Source organism: Aplysia californica, unplaced genomic scaffold, assembly GCF_000002075.1.
Source record: "Aplysia californica isolate F4 #8 unplaced genomic scaffold, AplCal3.0 scaffold00088, whole genome shotgun sequence".
In the NCBI taxonomy this organism is placed as follows: Eukaryota; Metazoa; Mollusca; class Gastropoda; order Aplysiida; family Aplysiidae; genus Aplysia; species Aplysia californica.
Window position 1 is genome coordinate 1,348,906 of NW_004797358.1, and position 23,355 is coordinate 1,372,260.

The 23,355-nt window shown below is 38.5% G+C and overlaps 1 protein-coding gene across 4 annotated transcripts in view; it reads right to left on the reverse strand.

Moving 5' to 3' along the window:
- The window catches only part of LOC101851111 (serine/threonine-protein phosphatase 6 regulatory subunit 3), a 58,072-nt gene that overhangs the window by 14,842 nt on the left and 19,875 nt on the right, over positions 1-23,355 (reverse strand). The window contains exons 10-26 of one of the 4 annotated variants that reach the window (XM_013080485.2): positions 22,212-22,338; positions 20,899-21,057; positions 20,250-20,375; positions 19,455-19,519; positions 17,352-17,470; positions 16,244-16,329; positions 15,296-15,385; positions 14,537-14,616; positions 12,705-12,759; positions 11,878-12,011; positions 10,563-10,687; positions 8,112-8,304; positions 7,487-7,560; positions 6,076-6,156; positions 4,689-4,896; positions 3,967-4,242; positions 2,424-2,477 (exon numbers count right to left, since the gene is read on the reverse strand). In XM_013080485.2, coding sequence (XP_012935939.1) covers positions 2,424-2,477; positions 3,967-4,242; positions 4,689-4,896; positions 6,076-6,156; positions 7,487-7,560; positions 8,112-8,304; positions 10,563-10,687; positions 11,878-12,011; positions 12,705-12,759; positions 14,537-14,616; positions 15,296-15,385; positions 16,244-16,329; positions 17,352-17,470; positions 19,455-19,519; positions 20,250-20,375; positions 20,899-21,057; positions 22,212-22,338 — 2,052 coding nt within the window. Of the gene's footprint in view, positions 1-2,423; positions 2,478-3,966; positions 4,243-4,688; positions 4,897-6,075; positions 6,157-7,486; positions 7,561-8,111; positions 8,305-10,562; positions 10,688-11,877; positions 12,012-12,704; positions 12,760-14,536; positions 14,635-15,295; positions 15,386-16,243; positions 16,330-17,351; positions 17,471-19,454; positions 19,520-20,249; positions 20,376-20,898; positions 21,058-22,211; positions 22,339-23,355 lie in introns of all 4 variants that reach the window. The other 3 variants (XM_005094729.3, XM_005094728.3, XM_005094730.3) reach the window with 3 other exon arrangements.

The following is a 23,355-nucleotide window of genomic DNA, read 5'->3' on the forward strand; positions in this document are numbered from 1 at the left end:
ATCCCTGCCCTTCCCCAGCAGAGTGAATTTCTAAATTCAAATAAAGCATCTGTAACAGTACAAAAGCTTTTCAAGGAATGTCATTCAAGACATCATTGACACAGAAAGATCAGTTTAGTTACAGTACTCGCATTGAGGTAAAAGAAGCAAATAGTTTGTAAAGGGGTAGATGCACAAGCCTGACCAGCAATGATATACGAACCATTAATAAAGTATGAAAGTTTGGTTGAAAAATAATTTTAGACTAAACTGTATAATACCACAACCATGTATGCAGCTCACTTGAGATTGTCATTATGAATATAAATATAACAGCTGAGTAAGCTGAGAGTAATGATACTCTACACCACAGATTATAGCTATACCTGGTGTTAACAGCACATATGCAGTGAGTACAAATATGAAACATACACTATACTCTTGTGAATACAAACGTGAGCAGCACATTCATGGAAACAGTGAACGACAACACCTAAACCTCTAAGGCAGATCAAGTTACGATGACAAACTGTGCCACTTGATCAATTGCGAATAGACACTGAATAGACCTTTTCCTTTTTCATACACTAGTTCTTCATCTCAGGAATAGAAATAATGGGGAAGTCAAGCATAAGCCATTCAAACTTGTCTGAGTTGCAAAACCAGGTTTGAATATCCTAAGATTCCAGAAATTCCTGAGTGTTACATTGATGTTGACAAAAAAGCCAAGGACTGCTCAGACTACTTCAAGATTGAAACCCGAACAAATCTGAAATTAGCAAAGAACTCTGACAAAAATGGAACAAGAGATGGTGTAATGTTTTCACATGTTAGCACAGAAATGGACAGAGAGTATAGAACAAAATCTATGAGAACGGGTGACCAACTATTCGAGCCCACAGAAATTAAAACAGGACTGAAAAAGGGCTGCGTAATACATGTATTACCTTACTTCTTCAACATATATAATATACCCTTTATATTTTGAGAAAACCAGATCAAAATAGCAGTACTGCAATCAGTGGACAACATTTGTCATGCAGACAACATTGGCAAAAAACACTGAAAGGTGGAGAGTCACACAAGAAAGCAACAAAAATGGACAAAACATGAATGTTGGTAAGACCAAGACTATAGCCATAAGTTGAATTATTTTTAAAGGATAGCAAAACCAGCGGGCAGGTAGAAGGCAAACAACTTATTTTTAATTTGGAATTGAGCCAGAACTCTTGAAATAAGCTAAAAAGCTGAAACTGGCATAAATTGGACACATTATGAGACATGATAAATACTGGTGGTAAATATAGAAAATTGAGCAGAAGGAAAAGAGGCACAGTGAACAAGCAGGACTCCGTTTGACAGATGATATTTAAAACTGGACATTGGGCAGAAGGCTGGATGAGTGCATGACAATTGCCCAGGACTGACTGGCTTGGGAAGCCAAGGCTCATTTATCCCAGTTCTTTGACTCAATCAGCAAACAAATAACTAATAATAGTTTTCCTTTTATTGATACCAAACCGCACACTTTTTTACAGCCTTACAACACCAAGAAGTCATTTCTCTTTTCCCGGCCATGGACATTACCACTTCAGCTTTCATTATACCCAAGACTAAGAATGGATGAGTGGCTTTCTCTCTGCCCTAGGTTACTGACAGAGAGTGCGGTGAGACCAGACCTCAAATGAAGTGGGCAGCATTCCACAGTGATCCACCTGCCTACTTCTTCGCAGCACATTTGTTAACTTTGATCACCCTCTTGGAAGGAAAATAGAAGTTGCACATAATTTTTATTATGTAGCAGGTACTAAATACAAACACCACATTGGGCAAAAGTTGGGACTGAGACTGACATCTCTGATCAAGGAACCTGCGGTTTCTCACAGGCAGATTTGAGTTCTGTTTGCTCCACTTAATTTTTCTGGGATTCTTAGTTGTTTCTTCTATTCTATGCTCCAAGGAGACACATAAGTATGAAAGATCAGAAAGTATGCCCCTGATCTGAGCTGTGAGAGAAGAATGTACAGAGAGGAATCTCTTCCCCCTTCTCTTAAAAGCAAACCCAGTCACTGGAAACAATCTTGTCACAACAAAAAATGGCATTTTACCTTATTGTTAATTTAAACACAATTTGCAAGATAGGCATGAATTGACCTCGAAGAAAAGAACACCACAAATAAAAAGACGTGCTTTAGAAAATGTAAAAGAACAAGACAGAATAACACGAAAGAATTTCATTAACGATTGATTAACCACGATTATTTTGTTTTTAAACTTCTTTACCCTATCTCCACCTGGATTTTTTATCACAAATTGCCAAGCAGGACAGCAGCTAGGACGCCATATGGATGCCACTGATGGACAACACATCACAGCTACAATGACCAACACAGTGGGTTTAAGCTCGTGGGGTGGGGGAAGAGGGCCAATGGTTTCAAACTCACCTGAAGTTGGCTCCGAGGTCATCATCCCCCTCATCCTCAACCAATTCAGTTTGCCTAATGCAGAATGTGAGCATGCCACAGTGTGGGGGGAAAAAAGTCATTTAGCTGCTAGACTTACACTTCATCTAAACTGCAGATGTGGCTGATTTGGTCCTCTAAAATACTTTACCATTTTTTAGCTCAAGAAATATGTTACATCCAAAAATCACAAAGGAGCAAGAAATAAAATATAACCATGCTCTTAGGAACAAAAGGACATACAAACATATTTTCCCCCATAATCTATTATGTTTGAAACTAACTAAACATGCACCACACAAAACTAAACAGAAGTCATGCTCAGGATCATACCACCTAAAAAAAACTCCATACGCCTGTAATTTCTTCTTAAAATCTGTCTCTCTACAAGACCCTGTCCATAAAGAGAATTGTAATACTTTGGGCAGCACTATTCATCCTCTGCCTAGGTGGTTGGCTCAATTCATCTCAGCCTTGCTCCATACACCCAAATCAAACTTATTACATAAAAATAATATTTTGCTTTTTTACCCTTTTCAAAACCAAATACACATCAGCAGAGTTGAATACATGCTGTTCCTCTACACATCTGCAGAACACCATGCCATGCTTTTCCCCATCAAGGCTGATTTCATATACCCAGGAAATCAGCCTCATCAAGCAAATCAAACAAAACTTTTCATCAGAAACATGCAAAAATAGTCATCCCCTTGCACCAAAAGTAAACATTAGTCACTTGACACAAGCCACATAGGCTGGGGCAGTGAAGATTTTCCATTTGAAGGACAGAAAGATAAGACGTCCCTTTTGACAGTAACTTGTTGATTAAACCTTTAGGTTTACAAATTTGGTAAATTGAGGCCTCATACCTGTACATACTAACCAATACTACTAACACATTAAAAGAGTATTTCATTGTCTACCTGTTTTGCCAACTTTATAAAAGGGAAAGATGCTACTTCTATCTAACAACCCTGAGTTTTTTTGTCCATTATACGTTCATTGGAAGACAAAGATGTAAAGAGCGTATATGTCCATCAGCGTTGAATGCTCTCTCAAACAAACCTGGCTCCATAGATAAACCTCTGCTTTAAATAATGTGACATTGTGCATGGTAAATAATACAAAGGGGAATAATGCAAGGGCTCGAATCGGTGCATGTGGCTGTGGATGTGTATTGTCAGTGCAAGTGTGTGTCCAGGTGTACAACTCCAAAAGAGCAGTTCCTTCTGAGAAAGGGCACTTAGACACCTTTGTGAAACGCCTAGAGCCCATATGACAAGAAAAAGCTCTATACTCGTGAGTTTTGTTCCATTATTTCAATACCTGTTGTTATTTTTTTTTATAAAGTCAAATGCACAAAACCCAACACAGCTAAGCTACCTGTTTTTTGTCCTTAAAAAAAAATTCCAAAAACAAAATCACCATGCCCAACACAGAAAAACTACTGAGCTACTCAGAAGTAAAAGAGACGGAAACAGACTTGATGCAAGAAGAAACGCCTACACATGTGACTAGTGCCTACCTCTGACCATCCTGCCCAGTCCCCAAGGTGGGTTGAGACGAGTCCGAGCCTGAGGTTGAAGTGCTGATGCTGCTGTCTGTGGAAACAGCGCTGCTGCTGCTGGTAGTGCTGGTGCTGGTGGTGGTGGGCCGAGGGGAGGACTCCCCGTCCACTGAGCTGCCCTGGGATGAGCCAGGAGAGACTGCCACAGACTCACTGGCCGCTCCTGCCTCTCCTGTCTGCTCCGCTTCTCCAAGACTGGCTTTGCAACTGCCAGAACCAGAGTCGGACGACGTACTGTGAGGAAGCAACGGTGGGAAATGTTAGAAAAGAAAGTAAGGATTGTAATGTTCTATGCCCCCATCAACCACAATTTATATCATTACGGAGGCCAACTGTTTCAACCCTGTCATTCAGGGCAAAAAAACTGCCATGAGCAACTTCTGAAACCGACTTGTTGCAAAAAACAATTAACCATGGCCACGTTGGACAGGGACCGCTATGGACATATTTAAAATGCTGGGAAATCCCAAGGGTGTCGTGGAGCAGAGGCCATTAGTACAGGTGACCACTATGGAGAGGTGACCAGTAAGGCAGGTTCATCAATAATTAGGAAAATAAAAATTTACCATACAATTAAAGTAATTCATGTCAAAAGGACAAGCTGATGAGGTAGAAATACACTGAGTACAAACAAAGTATAAAACATGTGCACGCGTGTGCTCACACACAAACACTTTTACCTGCTGACTTGTGAATCTACTGGTGAAGGCCCTGATTGTTTTGGGGAAGAAGTTTGAGAGTCAGCTGGAGAAGAGTCAGGCAGTGGCTGTCCAGCATCAGTGGTGGTGTCATCCGTTGCTTGGAGGTTTGGTGAAGTGGAGTCCGGCTGCTGACTGGACTCCTCTGACTCCAAGTCTGTCACTTGCAGGTCACTGGACTGTGAGGCAGCTGTTATCATGACAGATGTCAGAGAGGGGAAAAAAATAGATCTCGTTGTAGTCAGAAAGGGAAAGCAAAATTTAAGTTGTCAAAGATGTGAAGACCTAGGACACAAAAAGCAAAGTATGCTTCAGCATATTCAAAACACTGCTGCAAGACCACTGCTTGACAAATTAATTTGTTAAAACCAGCACTTTTACTGAGAATATTTGAGTTGCATCAGAGTAAAATCAGGCATTTATCAAAGGCCATTACTTCAAATACTGTCAACTTTTGACAGGAGAGTTAATTAACAAATGACGTTAGGGCTATGACACAAAGGGAAATGTATCTGCTGGGGTCAGAGAGACCAAATGCAAGTATTGTACGTTCTACAGAACATTTGTTGATTCAGATGTGTCAAAACTGCACATGACTTATAAAAGGAATGGCAGGCAGGGTAGCGTGCAGTCAAAAACACATGTTACTTTAACCCTGGAAGCGCAGTGTTTCACAAAAAGTAACCTGCCTCAAATGCCCTGCCGCCACGGTCGACCGGTTTTAAACATATGAGGGGGGGGGGGAATGATCAGCTGAGACATTAGAGATTTATACCTGCTACTGAAATAGACCATTTACACTTCAACAAATGATAAAAGATATATAAAACCATAAATTTTCTCAAAGCTGATAGAATGAACTATTTTAAAATGATAACCGATCAAACAATTACAAAGCGCAAAACGCGATGAAGTCAACAATCAGTATTGATATCTGGGCTATGGAACGCACTACGAATTCAAAATAAGTTGCAAACGCGTTGGTCACTGTTTATAACTTTCACAAGCAATTTACTACATCCTTTACCATAAAAGGAACACTGAAATTTTTCATTCACGAAGGTCAGGGTTTATGCCCTTTATATAGGTCCTGTACGCTTCCCAGTCGAAGTTGATCGGCCCTATACTCGGGGCAGTCACGCTTCTCAGGTAGCCCGGCTCATGCCCTATATAGTCGTCGTGCTGTGATTCAAAGGTTAAGAAAGAAAGAAGGAAACAAAGCGAGAAAGATGAAAAGAAAGACAGAAAGAAATAAATAAAAGAAAGAAGCAGAGGAGTGGAAGAAGAGGAAAAGAAGAAAAAGAAAAAGAGCTAATACTATGGGTCTGTCCAGAGGCAAACTTGGCTTCAAGATTTTATGTATACTTACTCTCACCTGGCAAGGTAACTGTAACTGACAAAGTGCTTGGCGTGTCCCCTTTCCTCTCTTCTGAGCTATTGCTCATCACAACTGAAATGGAAAGGCAGATAAAAATATATAGCATCGAATATTATGAATCAAAATTTTTACATGTAGTTGGGTAACCATTGACCTGTGACTGACGGTTCATATTATTCAGTTCTCATATGCTTTACCAACTCAAAGGTCTGAGTAAAAAAATAAGCCTTCATGCCCGCTTTTAAAAGATGGGCATAACCCATGAGTTCATAAAATCCATGATAGCTACCAAAAGCCCAAAGAATGCAAACTCTTCCTTCCATGATCATGTAACCTTTCTTTTTGTTTCAACTTACGGGTGGCTCCATGGCAAGGAGATATGGTACTCATTTCTCACTCTCAAACCACTACTTAAAATATATTTCCTGATTAGGTGGGGGTAGAGATAATTCATGGACAAGTCGGGGAGTCTTTTCCAGATTTGCCACTCTGTGAAATCTAAAAATCAGGATCTCAAGGGGGGGGAAAATCGAGATCTGTGTGTTTTGTCATTATTTTTTAAAATCCAGAAGTAACCCTTCAAGTACTCCTCCGCCAAGTGCCCCCCCCCCCCCCCCCTCATAAGTCCAGAAAAACGCTTCAAACAGTGTATATGAACTTAAGTTAACCTGTCAACGGACGGTCCCTAACACACACGGAACTCACGTCACGTGATGCGAATTCATTTGAAATATAAGCAGGTTTGGGTAGACCGAGCTTATACTCTTCTTAGCAAGAGGTGAAAACACTTGTTGGTCACTTTGATTTTTTTTTGGGTACTGCTCAAATTTAAAACCCCTATATTATATCAAACAAGAGGAGGCCTTCCCGGCCATATTAGCCTCACAAAAATTCTTAACCCTCATTTAAACCAGTAGAAACTGTGCCCAGTATACAAGGGCATACCTTTACAAACTATTTATAGGGCAAGGGGCACTATATAGTTCCATCAACAATCAGTAAGCAAATGTGAAAGAAAAGACAACATCACCAAATATGTTGACATTTGGACAGAAGACTGCCTTTTATCTTTTTACGTCTCTGGTTCACACAAAACTCGCTCTCAAAACTTGGAACGGCGAACGAATATTACAAACATCCCTGACAAGAAATTAACTTACTGACCATATACGACTCGGCTTTCAAAATCTCCGGTACAAAATCTATTTTTCCGATTCAATCTATTGACTTCATTGAAATCCCAGATAGCTCCAGGGTCTCAGTGATTATTTTCTTTAAGATCTTCGGGTCTTCACCTTCTTTTCTAAATCATTTTGTGACCCCCAGGGCCTGGCAGTAAACCCTGCAGAGTGCACCAACCACTCAGGCGTTTGAGCCAATAGAAATCCATTCAGTAACTCACCATAAGCATTTCCTCTTGAAAGTTCTGTTGTGTCCATTTCAACAGGAGAGCTACTCCTGGGGCCCTGGTCATTTCTGAAAATTTATATGAAAAGCAAGTCAAAGAAATGCTATCAAACAACTTCATCATCATCTTCAACCAACTATAGGATACACTTACAACCTGCAGCTCTAGTCTCTACTTGATTACTTGGTTCACTCAAGCAAACGTTTCCCCATCAGGTTTGAAATATATTATCAGTCTTTTCACAATTGTCAAAGTCATTTATTTTTCTTTGATTTTTTTTAAAGAAATAAAATTTTATTTTGTGTTTGCCTAATTCAGTCTTATGAATAACTTAAAAGTGAACATGTCTAAGAATTGGATTTTTACGACACTGGGGATGAAAAACAAGTAACCCAATACATTTACTACACCAATAACTACAAACCAGAAAAACCTGATGCATTCTGAGCATTATCCAATCATACTGACTAATCTTCTGTAACAGTAAGTACTATGTTTTGATAGACTTATTGAAACTTCTACAATTTAGAAGGGTGAGTGAGTGGACAAAGACAAAATCTTTCCAATTGTTACATTTTTTCACTGAATCACAAGAGAACAAAGTGCTTAGCTCGCTTACGAGGATTGGATATCAGAGAAGCAGCTAAAATCTGCCCAGTTGTCCTGATTTCCAGACTGGGTGGGCACGTTACTGAAGTCTGCCCAGTTCTCCTGCTGACTGCTGGTGGGAGCAGATGATACCACTTTCTCCCACGGCTCTGATGTGGTGTCCATGGCAACCGGCTCTGAACTTGAATCTGCCGACCATGGACCTGTTAGATGACCAAATGGAACTGATATTGTGAATCCAGTTTTTAGAAAACAGGACTTGCTTTTTAAAATTTTTATTCTTTATTAAAACGTCAAAAAATAAACACAAACAATGAGGAGCTTGTTTGAAGAGATAGCCAACAATCCAAATTATCTATTTTTCCCCCAAAAGATTTCTTTAGATGCATATCTTTCCCTTGCTGCAACGTATAAAAGCAAGTTTGCCTTTCCATTGCTACTATATTTCAATTAGTTATTGTACCATTAACAGTGAGCAGGGGGCTCTCGTGGTCTAGATGTTATGGTATTTGCCTCTCATTCAATAGGTCCTGAGTTCGAAAACTGACAGCGACAGAAAATATTCTTTTCTAAAATGTTCTCCTTTCCTGTTCTCTTGCCATGTTCTGCCATCTGCTTTCATTTCCACTTTCTGCCCCCACCCTCCTACTCCCCATCTTTTAAGATCTCTTGGTGGTCCAAAATCAGTAAGAGTATGCTTCGGCCGCCACCCAGGCAAAATTCAAAATTAATTCTTGGCAAACTAAAAATGTTTCATGTGTCCTGCACATTCAAATGATCTTATGCAGTTGCGATCATTGTAAAACACTTATACGCACACAAAAAAACCCATTAAAAAAACAGTAAGCAAATCCAGTAACATCAATCTTGACAATATGATCACAATCCTATTTACCCTACCGTTCCTCCATTTTCACATTCCAATGTCAAATGTCACAACCTCAGAGCACTACTTCCACTTCCTTGTTCTAGATTTTAGTAGTAATTTATTTCACCACAGCCTTCACCCCACTCCTATAGTAACCTCATACTAACAGCTTCACTAGAACTTGGTAAATCTACAATAAAAACATTTTGTCGATAATCTTCTTTCCAAAACCACAATTCAGCTCTCTTGATCAATATACAGATTTCCCAGTCACAGCAACGATTCCGAAACACACAAACAGAAAGAATGAAGGAAAGAAAGGAGGAAGCTTGCATGAAAGTTTTGCTCTCATGACTGTCCAGATTTTGACTAATTTGCTGGTGAATGTGTACTGCCGACTGACCCGCAATGGGTGCATAGAGGCAAAGTACACAGAATGCACAATCTGGCAGGCTTCTACAACAACTTATTGTCGAGAGTAAAAAAAATATCCCAACTTATTAGACCTGCATGCGAGCCTCAACCAGATTGTCTGAAAATTTTGCGCATTTGTGGGTGTCATAAGTTAGGACTTCCGAGTAACGAGCGACCACCCCAACAAACACAATAAAGAAGAGACCTAACCCTAACCCTAGGCCCACCCCAAAAAAGAACCTGCAACGGGCCTCATGTAAAAAGGCCAGCACAAGTCCAAAATGAAAAAATTTTAAAATTTTAAAAACCACACTCCAAAACAAACAAGGAGCATAAATGGCCTACATCTACATTGCTATAATAGGGTTTGATACAATAACACAATAGAATTGGAATATATACGAATCCTCCATATAGATCTAGTAATCTAAATAAATCTAGATATAGATCTTGTAGAACAGGTGAATAGGAATAGGCCTTGAACTAGAAATCCGCATCCGATTCCGAACAGAGGGACTCAGCTGAGTCTAGACTCTAGATTTTCTATTAAATAAATAAATAATTCACGCACCTGATGAAATGCTTTTTACCAACATTAATATTACAGCACAACCTATGATAGGGTTTGACACAATAGAATTGGAATATGAATCCTCCATTGAGGTCTACAATGATCTATATAAATCTAGATCTAGATTCTATTAGAACAAGTGAGTTGTACTTGAATGAATCCATACGATCTGAACAATTGAATTAGTCAACAAACGAAATTCAAAATGGCCGCTCGAGCACGAAATGAAAGTAGATAATTTAGGTCATCGTCCTTTTTCGTATTCGCATTTCTACTCAGGTTCCGACAATTATGTCGGAAACGCCGACGTCGGCACGAAAATGAAAGTGCCGGCAAAGCCGACGGGAGAAAAAGGGGGCACTGGCAGTCCGCCAGGCCTCGCACTACACACATTTATACAGGTGGGCCTAGCGATAGCATCGGCCGGCTCGCGATTGTCAGATTTCAGACGATTGTCGGCAAACATGCAGGTCTAAACTTATCCACGAAAATACAGAATCAAGTATAGATTACGGATGGAGTAGATATGATGGGGCAAGTAGTACAGAACTTTCAGAATGTAAGCATTTCGGTATAGATGGACAGACACATTAGAAGTGTGCACTTACTCTCAGAGGTGTCCATGCCCTCTGTGGGCTGCTGTACAATCTTGACCGGGGAATCAATCTCCTCTCCACTGTCTGTGCTGTCTTCATCGCTGCTGTTACACCGAGCAGTTTCAGCTTGTAATCGCCTACAGTAAATATAATGTTTGTAATGTATGAGATTGGGAAAAGCTCATCAATATGATAATAGCCCATGGCAGAGGCGAGACAGAAAGACTGCAATAACAGAGGAAGAGTAAAGAAGTACAACATATCAGTGACACCTACCAACCATCCACTAATAAATATAACAAAAGGTCATGAAGTCAAGTATAACTTGCTTATAAAACTTTATAAAATGGGTGACCGGAGACGACCAAGGTACAATAGTGTTTATGAGAGCGTTGAGCAAAGAAATAAGTGGGGAATGAACTTGATCAGCAGGATGGGATCAAGTCAGATTAGGTTGATTAATGGTAACTTCAGTGTACACTACATCAAACAGACCCCCGCCTTACTTCATCAAATTTAACTTGTTGGGTAAACTTTGATCTGCTGTGACCAAACCGAGACCATTCATTATCGCATTTCATAAGCAAACAAAAGATCTGACCAAACAATTTCATGCGACTCTTAGGGTACTAGCCTTGTGATTAGCTGTTTTCACCCGACTCAAAAGACGTATCAGTTACGTGACCCAACCAAAACAAGCATGTTTGATTTTGGAGGATTTGATCAAACAGTGCTAAAATAAAAGCTTTTGCCCTTACATGGAGGAAAATCTGTCGCCCTCCACTATCAAATTATTCGAATGTATCAAATGGGAAATGTGCACTGGATGTTAGAATGGTCACTGCTGGCACTCCCAACTGCGATACAGGGCCAATACTCGTCATAGCCTGCAGTGTTTACATACAAGAAAAACAAGTACAGGGAATGCCCCTTCCCACCAATGTTTTTTTTAGTTTAGTAGAGGTTTTACGGCACTCGCAACCTCTACTAAACTAAAAAAAACATTGGTAAATGAGCAAGACCCCTCTACATTCAACTTGAAAAAAGTAAAAATGTTCTTCACGCAAACTATCTACTGCATGACAAAGCATTGAAGGCAGTATATATTTGACCTTAGGACTTGAACTCTATTTTTTTTATTTTTTTTGGTACTTTTGCAGAACTTGCCCCAATTTGTTCTTACACAGTATGACGTTGCCAAAAGCCTTTTTGAAAATAACTCTATTTTACCTATAATGGAAAAGTTTAAGTGCAGTTCTGTCAGAGAGCAGAACATTCTTGCCCTTAATGTACACGGAAAGGCACGAGTTCGTTTCCTAACACTCACTCTGAGCGGGCGTGTTGAGCATTTTTGTTGAAGACAATTGGCTTCTCCTCCCAGATATCCTCATCGCTGTCTTCATTGTCAAACTGTGGAATCCTCTCATTGCAAGCTTGAATAAATAAAGTTGTGCTAGATTGCTGGGAAAAAGAAAAAAACAGTCAGTGGCAACACTTCATACATGAAAATATAGCAACGCCTCAGGAAATAAATCACAGTACAACCCCTAAAACCAATGGTAAGACATGTTTTGAAAAGAAGTCTCCACAAATTATCACTTGGGCACCTGTATCATCCTAAATTTTTACCATTCTCAGAAATATATCATATGGACATCAGAGGGAAATTTTTTTATTCACAGCTCTGTCTTTATTTCTCAGGTGAAATCCCACTCACTACACATTCGAATCTATATTCATCAAATGTCATCTTACATGTTGCAGACACTAATGCTTTCAAGCCCAAAATAGCAGGGTAGGTTCAACTTTGAACTAAACCTAGTTTGACAAGAAATCACTGCCTTAGACATTTTTCTCTTTAAATATTCAAGTTGGACCCAAATTAAAATAATACACATGCATCTGGTGCTTGCTCTGAAAGACTACACTGGTAAGGAAACTTTTACTCCAAAACCCTTGAAACAAACTTTTATCAACATGAAGTGCTCCCATTCTTATTTTCCCACCTATCACCACCACACTTATGCAACAAGTTCTTTGTGATGTATAAGAAAACATGGAATTCAAATTCTGAAAAATTGTCATATGTGACACATTTAGACCCAATTGGTCATATCTGATCACATATCTAAACAGTACCAGCAGACTACTTACTTCAGAAACGTGAATATCTGAATCTATACTGGATATTCTGTCCGAGAATGCAGCTCTGAAATTACATAAAACGCAAAAATTACAAACTACCACATCAATTTACTTCTTTTTTTTTTTTAATCTTTCCTGCATTAAATCCACAAAAGACAAGAGACTACCTTTAAAACCATCTACTTACATGAAATCTGTAACATACGTATTCAAATGTAACCAATGAAACATAGCTGTAGTCTTAACACCACAAGAATTAAACCTAGATCTAGAGTTGAAAGGAAACAATGACTTTGTAATCAGCAACAATGGAAGTAAAATAAGGTTTGCTGTACCTCGTTACACATATATATACTCTTCCAAAACTCTAATGTAACACATTAATTAGAAAAAAAACAAAGCTTTAGTGCACCATCCAATTTTCAATGAAGACAAAAAGATCATTTTTGCCTGGAAAAGAAACTTGACCATGATACTGGTACAAGTGCATAAGTTTTACCTTAATTAAGAATGATTGTCAACTAAAACCACATAACCCACACAGGTCTTTGATTCAGGCTATGAAACCACTGACACAACATTCAGAGACATTCCAAGATATGTCATTTCTGCAAACATCAATCAGTTTAAAATGCCTGGACACAAAGCCAGCACATGCCAATGTACAGAAGCAACTGTCAAAGGAGAGTCCACAATTAGTACCATCTTTGCAATTTCCAAATAACAGCCACCCATGTTGAGATGAAAAAAAAAAAGCTTTTACCCCAAGACAAAGTCATCACAAAAAATCCTTGATTCAATGCAAGCCCTTTAGATGCAGCAGTATATTCAGATCCACAGAGGCAATGAAACACGTCCAAACCAAACAGATCTAGAACTCCAAAACCACAGCCACGTTTAAAAATGTCTGTCACTGATTTTAAATTTTTGTTGTTATGAAAACAGCTTTTAACATCATGTGTACCAACCTTCATATCCGGAGGTAATTTCCATGAACTTTCATATTCCATGAGTCCAGTGTAAAACAGCAGTCGTACTATTCGATTTTTGCCGACATTGTCGTATCTTCATACAATGTAAAATTTGCCATTTCCCTTAAATTAACTATCCAACTTTTCCTTCAGTTCCAGTATTTTTTTTCGTTTTACGGGAATGATTAGAGAGTTCCATACAGGTTTAGTTTTTAAAGACTAATGTTCGCAATTTTACTGAAGGTTTGCATTCCTGATAACTATTATCCCAGTGCATGTTCAAATCAGATTAGAGATAACAGCCAGCTTCTAGAAAACAGTAAATATTAAAACCATATTTCAGTCCCCATAAATGTCCCCCCCCCCCAACAGGATACAGTTTCGGTATTTGTAGAAATACAGACAAATCAAACAGTATAAAACCTTTTTAAATAGCTTAACATAGATGCGCATTTTAAGGAGAAACAGCTACAAGGGACTCTATACGCAATGGTTGGGATTTAAAGAGATTTATATTTTTTCTTTGATTTAAAATTCTCAGAATGCCTATTGATACGTATGGCCATAGGACAAGCCTGTCAAAATCCAACTTTAGTCTAAACAATTTTCTGAACATAACCCTTCAATCATTTTATTTTATTTGAAGGTAATAGAAAAACTTCACAAGCTTAGAAAAGAGAGAACTTTAGTTTCTCCCAATTTCTTAAGAACAGCAATGTGAGTTGAGATGGAAGACTGCCAACTATGACAAACTATGTAAAACATTGCAAATACTGAACAATCGAGTACTTGCTTTATTACCAAGTGAGTACAGAGAATACTGCTATGAAACAAAACCATTATTAGATTCACTGCAGCACCAAAGCTTACTCAATTTTGTCATCTTGCTCAGCAAACTCCTCATCGTTGAAGCCAAACTGGTCTATAAAGTTACTGGTCATCTGTTGTAACTGATAGTCAGAGAAAGCCTGGGGATAAGGAGGCACCCAGGCGCGTCATTTCATTACAGAGCTCTTATAAATACTGGTTGGATATGTGGCATATCAAATACTTTTAACTTTGTGCATACAACTTTTGTCCAGTTAATACATTTTTTTTTTGCACATTAAAAATTTTCAAGATTGACACATCTAACGTTTTAAAATCTACTTCTTCACGTTGGGAGGTTTCCATGCACAAAGTTAACAAAAATCATTTTAAAAAACAGTCCTTTACTCTAAAACAATTATCATTCAGACATCCATTTTTCCTTAAAGATATAATCAACCCCATCTTCAGTGCTTTATGGACATTTATTATCTACTGAGGCAGAAACAAATTGAGTCGTGAAAGTGGGTGGTAGGTGGGTGTTCTCGTGAGGTTTGCCCCTTCTTACCTATCAAACATCCTCCTATCTCTCCTCCTTCTTCTTTATGTTTGTTACTTTATTTGTAACACACCTCTTATTTTCACCAATTTAATGACATTGTGTTGCGAGTTCTGTAAAACTTTGACTAAAACAAAAAAGTGCGTCACAAAAAACATCCCCCTCCCTAGAAGCCCTCATAAAACTGAACAACCAATAGCCCCATCACCTGCAGCAACACCTCAAAGTTCTACTTTGCATGCTCTTACTAAGACATCTCTCACCTGCTGGATAGCTGTGTCTTGAGGGAAAGGAATGTCTTTGAAGTCAGTGTCATCATCTTCACTACTGGTTGCCAGGGGGTTGCCTCTCATCTGAAAAGAAATAAAAAGTATACGAAAAGCTTGTCAATCGGCAGTGATACTGTAGGAAGAAAGCTAAAAATTTTGAAAGCAAAGCAGGCTGACTTGAACAATCATGAATCCCCTAAATTAAGATCAAAATGGGCTTTACCAAAGCGAAAAACTTTTATTCGATCCAGACCAGCCTAGTTGAGACTTTAAAAATTGGTAATAACAATGGGCAAAAATTTGTAATTTTGACTCAAAAAATTAGTAACAGTACATTTTCCTTCTACGAAGTAGGGGCCTACAAAAAAAAGTTTGAGTCTAGATCTAGATCAAGTAATCCATAGAATGTGAAATCAATTAAATCTGAGCGATGCCTAAAGTCAAAATGACGTTCCTCGTGGGGAAAACGGAAGGAATCCTGAATTCAAAGTGTGCTGTTCGAAAAAAAAACAACTGCTGCAGTTTTATTAGAAATATAGAATCAAGATGTACTGTGGAAACTTCGCGCCCGATACCACAAGTTGTATAAAGAACAAACGATACTAAACAGTATAAGTCTATTGGAAACCGGCGTTCAACGAATACTCATGATCATCTTAGAATTATTTCGGTGGGATCTAGTTGTAGAATTAATTATTCATAAAATTGACCTGATTTTCGTAATTTTCATTGTACATTCATATTTTTGTAATGGGGTTAAATTTCTGGCATATTTTTGTAATAATACGAAAAATTTGTAAATATATGCAGGTCCATTAGATCGTTCTAAATACATACGATTTAAAACAAAACTGAAGTAGAAAAATATTCCCTGTGCGGTGTAAATTGCATCCTCAATACAAACAACAACATGACATGATCATCATACGCCACAGCACTCACAGATTCTATTGTGTTCCTTTTGTTCACCTCCGCCAAGGCACCACTGACAAATGCCTCCCACTTCTCTTTGCATTCATCTGAAAGCCCTGAAACAATATTTTTTTTAAACATTTTTAAAAAATTAGTATAAAAAAATTTTTTTTTAAAACTTTGAAGTCAATAATCAAAATCATGTCTCAATATACTGGAAATTCTGTAATACCTAAGCAAGTGCCATCCCTTTTTAGTTCAGCTTTAGTGAGTTATACAGCACTTGTAACAAATAGATCATAATAGTGCCGAAGTTCAAAGGTGATACTAGAGTGAAATATAAAGGAAAGGAAGGAGGAGAGATAAGTATTAGTAAAAGTTTTACAGAACTTGCAACACAATAAGGTCATAACTATAGGTGCCGAAGAATAGATGTGTTACAAGAGAGTAACATACACATAATAGAAGGAGAGATAAGGACGATAGATGTTTGATAGGAAAGAGGGAGCAAAGCGCACCAGAGCGACCGCCAATCACCCAGGGAGGAGAGATAAGGACAACAGATGTTTGATAGGTAACAAAAAGTAAACCACACCACAGCACCCGCCCAACGCCCACACCAAGTTGAAGTTGAAACATACAACCACACAGCTACAAAATCACGAAAACCTGCAAGCATAGTGACTTCATTTGGCATTAGCACAACTACATCTGAGAGAGAGACATTGGCACAAAAGAAAAACAAAGCAGTAAAGCAGCTGCTTACTACAAAGCATTACAACAATAGCCACATATGACGAGAAATTGGGCCTACAGAAAACACTCCAAAAAAAAGGAGATGTTTTTAAAAATGGACATGAGAGCGTCATCCAAGCATTCACATATGGTGAAATGAAACTAAATTATTCCTCGGAATAAAAACATAACATTAAGAAATTTCAAAACTATTTCGACACTGCAAACTGGCAACACAAAACAGAGAAAACTTCAATTCATTTAGCCTGTTGAAATATCGGAAAGAGAATCTGCAGACGATAGAAATGGAAACTACCTGAAATTCACAACAATGGGGGAGGGGGGCATGCAGCAAACGGAAAAAAGTTATAAAAAAGCAAAATCAATGGTTTAAAAAGCATACCACTAAATTGATCCTTAACAAGACTGGGTGACTCATTCTTCTCCACTAGACCAGATATGGAGTTCGCTATTTTGGTTAAGTGACCCATGTACCCTCGTCGTCTCCCAGCAGGTGCCCTCCTGTAATGGGGGGGGGGGGGGGGGGGGGGGAATAACATGACAAAATTAAACATCATAAACTCTTGCATTTTAAAATGTTATTTACACCCTAGAAACAGAAGTAATCAAGTTATTCATTTTGAGGTTGTGCATGCATACAACATTCCTTGAAATATTTAACTGGCTACCAGTCAGCAGCATAAAATTTGATATTCATATTTTTTGTACTTTGATTTATACTATGCCTATGACTACCACAATCAGCATCCTACTGATATCTCAGCTGTTATGACCAAGGATCAAGAACTGTATTCAAAGTGTTAAGACAAGTGACAACACAGAAAATAATATCCATAGTGCATGTACCAAAGTACAATTAGGGGGCTCTCGTGGCCTAGTGGTTAAAGTGTTGGCCTCTCATTCAAAGGTCCCGGGTTCGAATCCGGGTAGCGACCTAAAAATTTTCTTCTCTAAAATTGTCTCCTTTCACCTCCTTTCCAGCTCTCTAGCAATGTTCTGTTGTCTGCTTTCAATTCCACTTTCTGCCCCCACCCCCTCACTTCCTTTGCCCCCTCCTCTGGGCTCCTGACTCTTTCTGCAGCCTTTCTACTGCTACTCTTTGGCTTCTTACTGCTGTCTTTCTGCCACACCCCTTATCTTCTGGTAGGAAAGATCTACACCTAGCCTTCTCGGACAAGGGCAAAAAATCTCGGAGGGTCCGTGTGCAAGTTGGGCACGTTAAAGATCCCTTGGTGGTCTAAAATCGATAAGAGTAGGCTTCTGCCGCCACCCGGGCAAAATTCAAAATTTCCTACCAACTGAAAATATTAGGTGTGTCCCGCGCGCTCATATGACCTATGCAGTTGCGAGCGCCTTAAAACGCTTTACAAAAACAAAACAAAGTACAATTATCAATTTTCACTATACTTACATTTCATGTGAAGTAATAATACTCTTAGGCCTACGAATGTGAGCTAAGACATCATTAATTGACAAATTTGTATTTCAATTGTACAAAAACAGCATATAAACAATAAAGTAGCAATGCCAATCGCCCGCTGCGCCTTGGGCCGGAAATCGGCCTCCGCACGAGGGGTAATTTTTGGGCCGCTCGGAATCAGAGGTGACTCTCTTCTAAGTATAGTTACGGGAAAACTCCTGGACGAAAATAAATGAAACTCGGCAACCAACCAGAGGAAAGGTTAATCTAACGACATGCCAGCGTACAATCCCGAACGATTACTAGAACCGGAGATATTGCCGTGTTTGTGAGAATTTCCTCTGCAGTTCGAAAACTAAGCGGAGCTGCGGGTTGATCGCCGACCACACAACGCCCCACATGTCTTCTTTATTGCTGTAAAATTTCAGATCTCTGCGTTTAGTAGATTTTCCGTACCAACTTAAAATTACCACCCATCCATTGATAAAACACTAGATCTGGAAACTTGATCGCGCATTCCAAACGCAAGGTGCCGGCACGCAAGAGGCGCGTGATCGCTAGGCGGCATGTGATTGGCTGCCTATAACCAAATGGGTCACCGATGACTACATCGCGGGTTTTCCCGAAAGCGCTTCATTAAGTTTTAGAAGGGGTGATCGCGTCGCGGTAAAAACGATGTCACGCAATTCTACAAATTTCACGCAAATATCAGTCTTTAAGATCCAAAGTAATGAAGACATCGAAAAATAGCAGAACTAGATTCTGCACTAAAAATCACATGGAGATGCCAAGTTTCATTCATATGCTCCAATTCATTACTGACTTATGAACAGTTTTTCCTCAAAATACATCAAAACATGTCCCACATTTTGGCGATTTTTTCTTATATGAAGATCCTCCAACATTTTGCAAACAAAAATCCCAATAACTTTTTTATTTATCAATGGATTTTTTAAATTTAAAAACCGTAGTTCTTAGAATTTACTTTATTTTCATTTAAGCCCATTTTTAAGCAATTTTGATGAAAATTTAATTTTTCATTGTCATTGCTAAATAAAGACTTACTGTTTCTGTTCGTTTTCCTCCCATTCTTGAAGTAACCTCTGTACCAAATTGTATTCTGCAAAGAGCTGAAAGAAAAAGTATATAGTAAATTCTCCGTTCAGTAAACAAAATGAATTATCAGAACACACACAACCACCTCCATTCCAATCCTAGAGAGGAAATTTTTTTTAATTAATCCATGAGTTTTTACATTTCAAATACCCTTGTACACATGATTTGTTTTTGCTATATAAGTGTTTCACAGCACTAGCAGTACAATTAGGTCATATAAGTGCCAAAGATTAGAGGTGCTACAAAGGAGGGGAAAAAAAAAAAAAGGGAGAGAAAATGTCAAGATATTTGATAGGAAAGAAAAGCAAACCAAACCAGAGCACATGCCAACCATCCACACGCATGGTTACCAGAAAAGACATTCCGCACCATCATATACCATTAACTTTTTTGTCAACTTCTGCTGGTTTTTCTAAATATCAGGACAACATGAACGTTGTAAATCTAAGTAAATTAGACTGCAAGATAATGTAGACAAGCAAAAACTGTCCTGTAAGGTACAGAGACAACAACAGGAAGGCAGAACAAAAAATGGGAAGATAACATCTCAGAAATATATGAGGCTTTGAAGAAGTCCAGCAATCGAATGGGGTGGTAGAAAATCCTCCCTGGCACTCCAACGGTCAAAAAGACTAACAGGGTTGATGATGATGATGATGATGATGATGATGATGGCATCTCAACAGTCAACAAGACTAACAAAGTTGATGATGATGATGATGATGACAATGATATGAGACTCACTTTAGTCAGCAGTGGATGCTCGTGTTTCCCATCGATCTCAATGGGCCCATTATTCAGGATGATGAGAAGGCACTGTTCCACCTGCGTGTGCAGGAAATTGTTCCACTCGTACCTAAAGTACAAGTCCTGCAAGCAAGAAAATGACAGTACAGCTCTGATATGTCCTTTTTCACTCATCTCCAAAATCAAACACAAAAGTGACCAATACATTAAATAGTGACAAAATAGCATAAAAAAGAAAGCAGGATGCTCTATCCGTAAAGTTCTAAATCAACATATACTTTCTTCTAGGAAGTAAAATATTCATACACTAAATTATACAGCATTAGGTGCATAAAAGTGATATGCATTTTTGAAGTGTTCTACAGTGCAAAATAAGTCTGATGAGGAAAGAAGAAAATATATGCACAGCCAAGGAAATATTCTCAAGTCTTGAACTTTTTTGAAAAATGTCAAAAGAAAGTACTCTGGAGCCTGTAATTACTATTAAATACACTGAGCGAGACCTAGAACTCCTTCCCAGAAACTATGCTCAATACAAAATAGAGCTTAAGTAAACGAACCAAAAAAAAAACAGGGAACGAGTTAAGAACTTCAGTAACATTCTCTTAGCTACTAGCATCACAAAACAGGAGAATCAAACCCTCACCAACAAAGTTTGTATAGTTCCCAGAGCAGCCAGTTCCAAGTTCACTTGGTGCATGTTGGCCCCAACCAGAGCAGTGATCAACTTGGCGACCTGCAGCCGGGTGTTGCCAAGTGGTGGCTCCAGCTGGCCCACAGAGGATGGCATCATGCTGTATCTTTGCTGCAACAAACACAGTAGTTGGGACCGTTTCAAATGGAATGAGGCACTCTTGTGGACTTTTAGGAACAAAAAATAAACCCTTTTATTTCTGGGTAAGTGCTTTTACATCAACATCAACACAATTTTTATCGTCTAGGAGACAGTCTGTCAACCCTGCACGTCAGGTTTTTTTCACTCATCTGCCAGAATGAAAAGTATTCAATACCGAAATAGGATTATCCTCGGGTTTTCTTGTCACCTATCTGTACCCATTTTTTAAAATAAGTTTTTCTGGGTCTAGTCAAATGCGTGTGGAGTGAATCTAACATTCAGCTGTTCACAGCAAAAGGATTGAACTTTCCCTTTGATTTATTTCCCTATTTTTGCTTTTGTAAACTTTTCTAACTGCTAACATGGGGTTGGATATATGTCATAAGGTCAGTTGCTATCACACTGAAGTACTTTTAATAATACATGGTGAAGATGATAGTGCTTTGAATATATGTTTCATTATTTGGTTTGGGTGGAGCTATTTCAAAGCCATTCGTCCACTCCGCATATATCAGCCTCTTAATAATCTTGAGGTTTTTAAAGGCATATGCTTGTTTTACCCCATATCCTAATATACTTAACACATTTACACTCAAAGAAGCACTTTAATGTTATATATCTAAAACTTCATAAAACAACATTTTTAAATGCTAGAGCATTCATTTTTCAATTATCATGACAAATCTTAGAATTTTAAAAAATATCTTTTAACAGGACCACAAAGCTTCTATGAGCCAAAACTATTCTTTTTAAATCAAGAGTTAGGTCAGGAAACGGGGTAGTGCAGTAAACATGGCCAATCAGTTATCTTATCTCTATCAGGTTAATACTTTATGGGAAAAATAAACTCATTCATTCATTTATTCATTGTTTCAGGAAGCAACATTCCTGCACTCCAGACATGTCCATTGATGCTCCGTTGCTCTCTCCAAAATGTTGCCGAGGGTCCTTCTACTGATTGTGCCAGTGCACAATAAAATAAAAAATAAACTGGGCACACATAATAACAGGACAAACTGCATTATCTTAACAATCCCAGGTATAGTCGCTAAACTTTAAATAAAAGGACTGGCAAAGCTATTAATGGCTTGAGTAACAATTCATCATGAGGGATATTGTCTTACCTTTGGCGGGTTCACAAGCAGGTCATGGAAATCTTTCAAGCGTGGCACAATGGCGGCAATCACATTGTTGATGCCCTGAGTGATACGATCTGGGTCACCATTCGGTAACTGTTCTGACAAGTCGGACCTGAACACACAATACAAATCAGCGATGATAACAGAAAAAAGCCAAAAAGAAGGACTTTTTCAAGATTAAATGGAATTATTAGGGGTTATCCCTTCCTTCATAGGAGTTAGGGAAAAATTTGGAATCTCCAGAACCCCAGTAGATTAACAGTATGTAACATACCAGAAGTGGCTAATTGATAAGTACTGCAAATATACACAGATAAAATTATGTATTTTCATGTCATTTAAGAAAAGTCATGCAAAAATTGCATTAAAAAATGCATATTGTGACATCATTTACAATAAGTGGCATATGGCCTGATGGAAACGAAATTAAAGAAAAAAATATGATTTCAAGCAAATCAAAGCAGGGTTCTTCGAAGGGCATAACAAAAAACATTAATGAGCCCTAATTTTATCGAAACACCTGACAGGTCTGCACAAGTCACTTAGGTCCCCAAAAGTAACCAGATGCTGCAATTTCATATTTTACAAGTCTTCCCTTTGCTTACCTAGTATCTCCACCTATGAATAATGAATCCATGGGCTACAAAGAGTTTCAGCAGTGAAAAGATGCATCCAACCCTCACTTTTTTATTCACTTTACAACTAGCCATGACAGTCTTTCAGCTAAAATTATCATTTCTGCTACCCTTGAAATCGCAGACGTCCATTGATCCAAAGAAAATTATCACCGAGTTCCAAAAAGTCATATCTAGGCAATTCATGATATAATAACTAAACATAAACAGTGGCCCAATTAAACCATGAGATTAGAAGTCATATACCATAAAGTGAGATACCGAAAAAAAAAAAGTAGGAGGATAGATAGGGACAGTAGATGATGAACAGTAAAGGAGCAAACCACACCATACCAACTGCCAACCACTCACCTCCTCAACTGTATAATGATCATGATGTTATAGAGAGTAACTTACCTACACAGAAGACGTACAATTTTTAATTAGAACAAAACTTTTTCTAGACCTGCATGTGAGCCTCAACCAGATTGTCTGAAAATTTTGCGCACCCCCCC